The sequence below is a fragment of the Coturnix japonica genome, chromosome 36 (assembly GCF_054131305.1).
Source record: "Coturnix japonica strain WE chromosome 36, WE-NBRP24, whole genome shotgun sequence".
Classification (NCBI taxonomy): domain Eukaryota; kingdom Metazoa; phylum Chordata; class Aves; order Galliformes; family Phasianidae; genus Coturnix; species Coturnix japonica.
The window spans coordinates 1,780,490-1,790,672 of record NC_140698.1 but is presented as its reverse complement, the minus strand read 5'-3'; the positions used below and the strand labels follow the sequence as shown (position 1 = coordinate 1,790,672).

Genomic DNA, 10,183 nt, shown 5'->3' with positions numbered 1-10,183 from the left:
AATAATCAGTCCTTGTCAGTGCCAGCATGGCTTAACAATCGTCATCTTGTAAGTAAGGAAGCTTCACTTGTGGTCAAGGACACAATCTAAAATATGCGTGACAGAGCTGACTAAGCTTTAAGGTTGGATTATATCTGTCACGATGAAAGTGATTTTAGCAGCTTAGCAGAAGTGTGATGTGATGAACTTGTATGAGAGCTGACCATTTGCTCTTTGACCATGTTTGTAATTTTGTTGACTTCTTGGAAACAGGAAATTCTTTGATAAACCGGTAAACTCTTGATTGTGTGCAAGTCTTTTACTTTGTAACCTGCTAGGCTCTTGCTTTCCCTTGTATACTCTACCGAGTATTGCACTTGTCATTATCTGAAGGTGTACTTGTTCTGTCTGCTATTGAGATTTGTAACTGATGTCTATAGAGTCACCGGGTAAATATTTTAGCTGTATGGTTTTGTGTAAATATTTGCCTACAGAAGATTACTGAGACTTAAGTGCTCCTTTTGTTAAGCTTCAATGTAACTGATCTTATATCAATACAGGAAAAGACTACCTACCATTTAACTACCATTAAAGCAGAACCGGCAGAAGAGAACACTAATAAAGGAACTGAAAGCAGCCAATTTTCAGTGCTTTCAGTTAAAGCACTGAAACAAGAGAAAACTGAGTTGGAAGTGGGAAGAAAGCACATTACTGACGAGGATAAGCCTACTGTGGAAGAGCCACCTCCAAAGAAAGGTACAGTTTCTTCCATCCTTGAACAGGGTGTCTTCCAAAACAATAAATTGCTTCCTATTCCGGATCGGAAGCAAAAGGCTGTGAAGCGCGTACCTTATGGTATAAGGAGAAAAGCCACTGTGTTAAACTGTAAATAGAAGTAACTGTTATGTAAATATCCCTTTTTCAGAAGGTCCTATGCTGTTCATTTTTGAATGCTTAAGAATAAAAGTTTTTTGCACTATTTTTTTCCTTTTTGCTGCTTTTTCCTCATCTGTTGATGCACTTGCAGATTTGGTAATAGTTTTAAAGCAGTTTCGTTAGGATTGTTTCAACTGCTGTTGCTGATCTTCTGAGTAGCATCAGCTGCTCAAGTGCTTTTTTTTGTTTGTTTGTTTTGTTTTTCCTGAAGCAACTATCAAAATTGTTGATGACCTGCTAATTGCTCGCTCATGGGCAATATTTGAGCAAAATGGTTTGGATAAGCTCTGATGCATTTAACTTCACTTCTGGGCACAGCTGAGCATCAGTGTTCCTAGAATTACGGAAAGCATATACAATGTAGAAGGGAAAATCTAAAACTTAGCTGTATTCCCTTCCTTTCTTGTATTCCTCTTGCAAAATATGTGCAAGGGAGAAAGTCAAGGCCTTCTTTGGATGAGATGCTGTTCTTGGATGATTTGTCCCTGCTGCCTTTATTTGGCATAAATATTGAATCCTAATGTGACCACTGAATGGCATCACATATAAGCATCTTACCAGAGAATGAGGGAGGGATGTGGACTCCTCCATACTCCAAATAGTAGTGGGTTTGTTCTAATCATATGACCAAAGCTCTCATTTAAAAATTAATGACAGCAATGCTCCACATAGGAATTAAAATGGGTAGCTGATAGTCACAATGTCAGCATGAAGTTTTCTGTTAAGAAGTACTGAGTATTCAATCATGTTAAAATTTTCTTCTATTTGTGAGTATTAATAGCGTCCAATTTCAAAAAACGCTTAATATATATTCTTTAGCTATGTTAAATATACACAGTAGAACAATGAGCACAGGTATGTTGTGCTGGTTCTTTTGTAGAATTAGTTATATAAGTAGCACGAGCAAAAGTGTTTTAGGAGATGCTAGGTTATCTCAGCTTCAAGTTCAGGGTATTTACACCATTCTCTGAGCTTTTAGGTCTTGTTTCCTATGCTCTGTAATAATGCTTTTTCCCTACTTCCTGTGTAAGGAGCTTCTAGACTGAACATTACACATCTTCTCCCTAGTCTTATTTATCTTGCTTTAGTGCTTGCTTGTTGTTTTCAGCATAAAGTATTTAGATTACTTATAAATCATATTCCCCTCACTAGTGTTGCTGGGAGCAGCAATCAAAACCAAAACCTGGTTTGGGGTGGAATATGCCACTGCTGTTTCTTCAGTATGACTTTTAAATCAGTTGAGGGCTGTATATAAAACTCCTTACATGAATTAAGAGGCTGTTTCCATGCAGTACATGTGAATCTGTATGTAATGCAGGCTGCACGTGGGCGCTATAAAATTCTGCATTTCTGTAGTTGTAGTAATAAAAGGACTGTACAAGAATCACCATGGAATATATTGTTGTGGTGACACAATCCCTAGTAAGTCTTGTCTTATATTTATTTTTTTTAATACTTAAAGTATGCATATTATGGAATGGACGTAACTGGATTCTAAAGCAGTGATGAAATACAGCAGAAGTCGCTTTTGATAGAAAGAAAATGCATGTGATTTTAGCTAATTGCTCACCAGTTAAAGAAAAAAACAGCCCCAAGCTAATGGAATATTTATGGAAACTTGAATCTGCAAATTTGTACAACTTTATGCGTGAACTTTATATGCAAAAGAGTAAGTGTGGACAGAAGTAGGAATCCTCATATTTTGTTTAGAGATCAACTGAATAAGAGAGACAGATATCAACACTTAAGTGATCAACTTGTCCAGGGTTTTATCTTTCGTTTGAAAGTAAGAGGACTGTGAGTTGGAATGAAATTTCTTAGAGAACTGTTTATCTACCATTTAGATGTAGATGGAGTGATTCCTGGCTGCCTTATAGGGATTGCTGAAGCAGGGAAGATAGAAAGAATATAGCTGTGAATTATCTATCTCGTTCCCTTGTTTCTTAAATCTAATTAGATTTTCTACTGGTGTGGAGTGGAAGGTTTGAGTAGTGCCATGGTAAAAGTGTTCTTCCAGACTGAAAACCTTTTGCTGTTAGTTCTGTATAGAAATCTGAGGCACCTGATTATGTGTCCAGAGGACTTTAATTCCTTCACTGGTATCAAATACTATGTGATGTGAGGGTATGGCTTGCATATTACGACAGTTTTTCATTTAGAAGTTGCTACTTAGTGTTGTGAACTGCTATGTAATAATGATTTTAATCAATCTGAGCTACATTCCTTTTCCCTTTTTTTTTTTTTTTTTGTTTGTTTGTTTGTTTTACAGTAGTTGTAAATGAGAGAAAGAAAAAGAACACTGTAGAGCAAAAGACAATTGAACACATGAAACAAAAGTGCTCCGCGTACCGAAAGGAAGTACTAGCACTGAGGGAAAGAACTGAAATCTTGGAACATCATTTAACTGTGCTTGAAGAACAATGCAGAAGATAAAAAAAATAAAAAAGAAGATTTCAGTAAGCAGGTAACAAGCCTGCGTATTCAGCTTTCTTTTTCTGAAGAAACAGCTGATGTCCTCCGTGAACAAATTCTGCAGGGTCAAGCTGACTATCGGGAAATTGCTTCTGAACTGGATGAACAGAAATCTATAAATATGACACTAGAAGACAAAAATGCCCAACTAACTAACAACATAGAAGTTGCCAAAGAATATATAATTGATAAAGTGTCACAAGTAAAAGAAATGCGGACCAAATTAGATGAATTATACAAATGTCACTTAGAGTTTCACGCCATCGGTACTGACTTTGTCAGTGTAAAGGATTCCTCAGACTCTGAAAAAGATGAGACAGGGATATGTCAATTTAGTTCTGCATGCACTCAGTCACAGACTTCTTCCATCTCAGATCTTGTGCAGGACCTCTCCTTTAACTATAGTCTTGAAAGGATTTGGGAAGTATGCAGAAGTATTGTTGATGTTTCCTCACAAAAAAGTCAGCACATCAAAGCACTGCTTCAAGACAATGAAAACCTAAAGGCGGGACTGAATAATGCTGAAAATCATAATCGTCAACTTGTAATGAAGCTATGTGAGATTACAACTCACACTAGTCAGGAAGATGATCTTGTGAATCAGTTGCATGAGCAAATAGAAAAGAAAACTCAGGAGTTTGAAGAAAAGACTGCAGAAGATCAGAGAGTGATTGCGCAATTTCAGGAGGAAGTTGCCAACTGTGAGGTAAAAATAAGAGAGCTTGAATATCTCCTGGAGGCTTCCAAGACAATGGAAGACAATGTGTCAAAACTCAATGAATTACTTAAAGAAAAAGAATCTATTACTGTTAATCTGGAGACAGTTACAGCAACTCTGCAGGAGAAGTCTGCAAATGCAGACAAAAATTTTGAAGACTTAATTAGCAATGAAGCAAATCTGATTCAAGAAGTTATGCAGCTTAAAAACAGCTTGGAGCAGATGAAACATTCTCTTCGGGAAAAGGAAAAGAGTGAAATGGAGAAAGTGCAACGTATAGAATCGTAAGTAACCACTGAGTTAACTTAGAGCCCTTTGAGAATGAACTAGAGTTAAAAATAGTTAATGGGAACATCCCTTCGACTTAATGCATCTGCATGCTTATCAATGGCCAAACTACTACTTTAGGATGCTTTGGTATGCTACTTGAGTTCCAAGGGAAAACAGGAGTGTGCAAGGAAATGAAGAATAATATGGGGATTGCTGGTGGTTTTGTTGTATATCCCTCAGAATAGCATCTGAATAATTTATTGCTTCAGCATCTGATTATGAGAAGCAAGCTGAAATTCAAAAGTAATTGTTTAAATCTTGTCACTGGTCTAGATAGATTTAAGAGTCTATTTACAAATAGAAACCAACAGGCAGGGCATGGATTAAGCTGTAATTGCTGTTTCCATGAGATGTGTAACAGTAATGTTCTTTGTCTCTTTATTTTTAACATAAGGCTAGAAAATATTCTTTCTGAGAGTTCTGCCCTTGTACTGAATTTGAAAAAAGATTTGCAGAGGAAAGAAGAAGAGTATGCAGATCTAAAAGACAAACATTCTGATGCCGAGAAACAAATTCAGCAAGTACAAAGCGAGGTTTGTAGTCAACAGAGATATTTTTTTCTGTAAGATTATGCTTGGCTTTCTGCTGTTAAAACTTCTCAAACTTTAACTATGAAGCTGGAAATTTCACACTAGTGTGGCTAGCAGCAAATCTTAGGTAAAGTTGCCATTGAAGCTCTAGAGGGGACCAGAAGTTAAAACATGGTTTCGCATAGATAATGAACAGAGGAAAGTAAAGTTGGTTAGTAGTCTGGAATAAGGTTTGTGAAGAGAATAGCTAATCTGCCTCTGGAGGGGACTTGTTATTATCTCTACGTTACTGGTGACTTGCCATTGGTATCCGTGGTAACTCCAAAGCCTAAAACCTAAGTCTTGTGAAAAAACGCTGATAACTGGGAAGAAGAATGCTATATACTTGAAGAGAAATAGAGTAATTTCCAGAGGCTCTTTAATATAAGCATGTATATTTTTTTTCTTCAATTTCAGCTTCAGTGATGTTAATAGTTAAAATTTAATTATTAAACAAGAAGATATCTTAAAACCCATTTTGCAGGTACTTAGTCTGAAAGTTTATTGGGTGTGCTTGGGGTGGAAAATTGAAGCTTAAAAATGAATTCATGTCTTCCTTGGTAACCTTGCACTTGCTGTCGTTTTCCTACTCAGCACTTGTTTGTGAATTCCTCTTTATTTAACAAAGAAGTATTTGGCCAGGTTGGATTACAGAAGTCTTTTAATGAACCGTGAGCTGTACTTACATTACAGGTGTCCACGATGCGTTCTGTGGAGGAATCCCTCAGGAACAAGATGGAAGAACTTGAAAGGATTAATAACCAGTTTAAGGATGAGCTGGATTATAAAGACTTCTATATCCAACAAATTAAGCAGGTATTTTACTTGCTCTTAATTTTTATTAAATGAATGATGCAGGTTTTCCAAGCAACAGGAAAAAGGTCAAAAAAAAAAAAAAAATTGGAGCAAAATGAAAGTGGCCAACTGAAATTAGTGGTAGACCATGAAAGATATTCAAATAGTCACTACAGAGCACTGGCAGATTGTTTTCAATACAATAATCTGCATAGTAAATACATATGTAATACATGCATGTAACCTGATCTTGTTGAGTGACATCACGATATGTTAATTGAAATGTCTTACCATAAACTCTTTCTATCAGCTTGAGTCCTTATTTATGCTATATGAAAAACTTATTAATTCTAGGCTGTCTTAAAGATTCTGCTTGTTTCTACTGTGTATGCTTTTCTTTCAACATGAAATATAGGAGCTGGAGGAAAGGGACCATAATATTCAAAAGTGGCGTGAGGAGAGAGATCAGTTAGTAGAAGCTTTGGAAGAACAGCTCAAAACTTTGGCTTCTATTGCCATACAAAAAGAGACAGAAATAGCAGAACTGAGACAATCTGCCTTAAAGGATTCAAGCAAGGTCAGCTCTCCTTTCCTCCTACCTGATTAGCTACCCATAAATTCTGTAAAACTCCTGTACCTGCTCTTTGTATTCTGGGTGTGGTTCTGTTCTTGAACACTGTCGTATTGACATCATGTGCAACTAACCAAAAAAAGCACTAGCTTTTATTTTTGTTCTTCAGAAACAGAATTTCTGTTAATTACTAAAATTTCAATTTTTTCAGTAGTTAAAATAAACAGATGTCAGTTTGATGCTTATGATCCTACAATCAGACTGGACATCTGTAGCTTTTTCTGATAATTCACAGCATTTCCGGATCCCAAGCTAGGCTCAATACTCAGACAGTAGTTCTGTCTCAGGTTTCTTACTTTCTTTGCTTTCTCTGAGGTAGTATCTACAATGGCTTGAAAAGACAGAAGGGGACATGGAGAGAGATTAAGGGAAGCATCAAAAAGCAGAGGGGAGATGATCTCTGGAAGTTGCATTTCTTATTTCAACATCCAGCTTTTAATCAGGATAGCCAATCTAAGCCGTAGCATAGAATTTCAGAAGCTAAACAGAAGACTAAATGAGTTGTGCTCTTTTGAGAATGTTTGGATTCACTTTCTCTGAGAAGAAAGATGTTCTCATAGCAAAACTTCCCCTACAACTGCCGACTTTCTCACAGTACCGAGGATTTGGGAACAAATAAAAGCTCGGGTTATTATATCTTAAGGGAGATGAAGGCTGAAGCACATAAGTAAAATAGAACAATCAAAATATATTGTATTACAACTTCCCAGGCAATTCTGTGACTACTGCACTTGTAACAGTGACCGTACAAATCCGTGAAATGTTACTGTTCTTGAATAGTTAAGTGTTCTAGCCTGTAATTCTAAAACTGATGCTACTAAGTAATTGCAATACTGCTTGTGTGTGTTAATTCCTTTTGCCAATCCCACAACTCAGCAGTTTTTACTGTTTATTAGGATAATGCAACTGTGATAGAAGAGTTAAGAAAAGAACTGGCTGACAAAGATGACTTTATAAAGGAATTAAAACAACGCATTAACCACAGTAGCCCTCAGTGTTTGCCAGAAATACCTTTACTTGAAGAAAGACAAAGTAGAAGGAATGACTCTGTAAATGAAAAGGTATGATTATATTTATAGAAAGTCAGTACTTAACATCTTGTTAACCCCTTTTTGTTCTTCTGTTTTCCTAGGAGATACTGGAGCTGGAATCATTTTTCTTAGCATATAGTCCTTTAACTACATATTCAGTGATGAGTACTTGTTGGTTCTTTTTGTCTTCCACTCAAGCATGAGCTCTCATCTTCTCAAAAATATTTTATTTACTAGAACACCATCTCTCTGTGTACATTATGGAACTTTTCCATGCAGTTTTCCATGTATTCGTATGTGGATGCTGAAGATTAGGCAGAGGTTTAGCCTTTGGTGTTCTAACATAGCAGCTGTGAGCGTGCAGAGTATGGGGGGAATGGATGACAAAACGACCAGTGTTACAGATTTTGTCCCTAAATAATGTCTCGCTTTCTCTCTTTTGGAGGCAGAATACTGCCTGAGACTGTTAGTGAGACCCAGTAGGGTGTATCTGAAGATCACACAATGAATAGATGTTACTACCTTCCCACACTTGTGCTGTGTTTCAGCTTACGTGTTCATGTGGCGTCTGAGCTTGAGGTTTTACACTGTAACTTTAGAAAACTCGAGATACTTTGGAGGTCTAATGCATGGCCTAATCTTTACTCCTTTTAAATATTTACAGCCTAGGAAACAACAAAGCAAAACTAAAACTGGAGAAAGTATTCCATTAAGATGCAAAGCTGAAGACAATTATTTGTCACGTCGATGTACTAGGAGCCTCGCTTCATTAAATGAATCTGAGGTTAGTATGAAACTTCAGATCTGAAAATGTTGTGATTGTATTGCTTTTGATAAGGAATGAGTAGGAAAAGATCTCATGTTCTCTAAACAATTCCCAAGTTTTAATTTATTTATCCCTTTCAAGGTGATCAGATCACCTGTTTTTATAGCCTTTGATAGGAATAAAAGCTGTTGAAACAATTGTGTGATGAATTTTTGTCAGGTGCTGTTGAAAACTCTCCTCGTGTTAATGCTTATGAAGTGGCTCATGATTAGATAAGTTACTTGGAAAAAATTCATGGAGCCACTGAAACGGGCACAGCAAATTGAACTTATTTTCTTCCTCTGCAGGATTTCTGGAGATTGTTTTGTTAGCAGATGATGTTAATCATTCCTATATAAGTTTTTAATTGCTAACTTTCATAAAATAGCAGTTACATATATTTTAAAAACAAAATGTTTATTAACCAACTTAATTCTTGGAAATACAGTGGGTGGTGATACTCCATTCAGATTCTTAGCAGAGCCTGATAAAGTGGCTCTGACTACTTTTTGTCTTTCTACAATCTTTGGTAACTTTTTGAGAGGAAGAAGACTCCCCTCAGGGGGTCGGAACAGTGTAAGTAGTAAAAGCTGCTAGTCTGTGTTTGGGACACTGGAGTTTGCTAGTTACTAGCAGCAGTAGAAGCAGCCATCTACCATTTTCTGATGCCCCCAGCAGCCTGTCTTCCATGTGTTCAACCAGCATCTGAACTCATTTTTGATATGCTAGCTGAATTCCTGCCATAGAGAAGGAGGAGTGCAGGTGATCTCAGTTCTGACTTTGTTGTTCCTGTTGAGAAAAACAGGATTGGGTGGATTGTGGACAGTAAGTGCTGCTGGGGAAATGCATACTGACATTTCCCTGTCACTTAGCTGTGCATTTGCTGCCATTTGACCATGAGCAGGTACATGATAGCCTTCAGCTTAAGTATGGTGTCATTGCTTGAATGTCTGTATTCTCTCCAGGGAAAAGATAGCAATGGAGTTCTTTAATGACTTGTACTGGGCTTGCACCTTGCCAGCTGGACCTTACTTATGTAAATAACATCTCTAGTGTAGAAGAGGAAGGGCAAATTCCCTAAGATTAAGCTGGAAGTTAATCGAACACTTGAATCAAATGCTCCTGTTCCTGCCCAGTTCTGACGCAGCAGAGTTGAGATGAAGAAAATCGTGTCAGTTCTACCACCATTCTCTATTAAAAAAAAGTGTAGTTGTCTGTGCCCTTGAGAAAAAATGACTTGTAAAGTATCAGGCTCAGTTTAACATGGAGAACTTTTTTTGTGATCATAGATTGGAAATAATTTTAAATGTAACAAGTTCTAGGAAAGAAGGGTAAAACTCTGCTGTAACTGAAATAGACTCCTTCTGTTACAAGTGTTCTTACAGCAGGAAAATCGAATGCTTACATATCCTTTTCCAGATGCTTTATAGCTTTTTAATCTCATGGCTACCTTAACACTTGCACTTAAAATTCTTCTGTGCTATCAGGAGCATTTGGAAACTGTCCTCGACTCTTCTGGAGTGTCCGCAGAAAATGGCAAAACTAGTCGGTTCCCAAAACCGGAGCTGGAAATCCCACTGACACCTCTGCAACCTGATAAGACGGAGATAAAGCAGCACGGCAGCATGATACCTTTAGGAGTGAAAATGCCTAAGGCAAAAAAGAAAAGAAGTGATGACATGGATGAGGTATGACCTAGACCCAACAGAAAACAAAATATCTGATGCCTTTTTACCATTCTCATTTAAGCATTAAAAAAATGCTATTTCTACCTCAGTAAAGTAGTTGAAGAATTTAATCAATGAACTGCTTTAATGAACAAAACTAATAGCCAAGCTCAGTGATAATGGTGTAAGAGAAGGGAATTTCTCTTAACTCCATTGTGTATTTTCTTTGAAACCTGTAGACATAAATCAG

General features: G+C 37.0%; 1 protein-coding gene and 2 long non-coding RNA genes across 3 annotated transcripts; all 3 read left to right on the top strand.

Annotated features, from left to right (window-relative positions):
* Nucleotides 1-545: 545 nt before the first annotated feature.
* On the top strand, nt 546-3,295 carry LOC146755076 (uncharacterized). The gene is made up of 2 exons (XR_014938459.1): nt 546-735; nt 3,185-3,295. It is a non-coding gene; the product is annotated as an uncharacterized LOC146755076 (long non-coding RNA).
* A 930-nt stretch (nt 3,296-4,225) lies between these two features.
* LOC146755075 (kinesin-like protein KIF20B) lies at nt 4,226-5,958 on the top strand. Its single transcript, XM_085526444.1, has 3 exons — nt 4,226-4,389; nt 4,830-4,968; nt 5,698-5,958. The coding sequence occupies exons 1-3, from the start codon at nt 4,301-4,303 to the stop codon at nt 5,851-5,853; spliced, it is 384 nt and encodes a 127-aa protein (XP_085382570.1). The 5' UTR covers nt 4,226-4,300; the 3' UTR covers nt 5,854-5,958.
* Nucleotides 5,959-8,131: 2,173 nt separating this feature from the next.
* On the top strand, nt 8,132-9,913 carry LOC146755074 (uncharacterized). The gene is made up of 2 exons (XR_014938458.1): nt 8,132-8,245; nt 9,754-9,913. It is a non-coding gene; the product is annotated as an uncharacterized LOC146755074 (long non-coding RNA).
* Nucleotides 9,914-10,183: the final 270 nt, after the last annotated feature.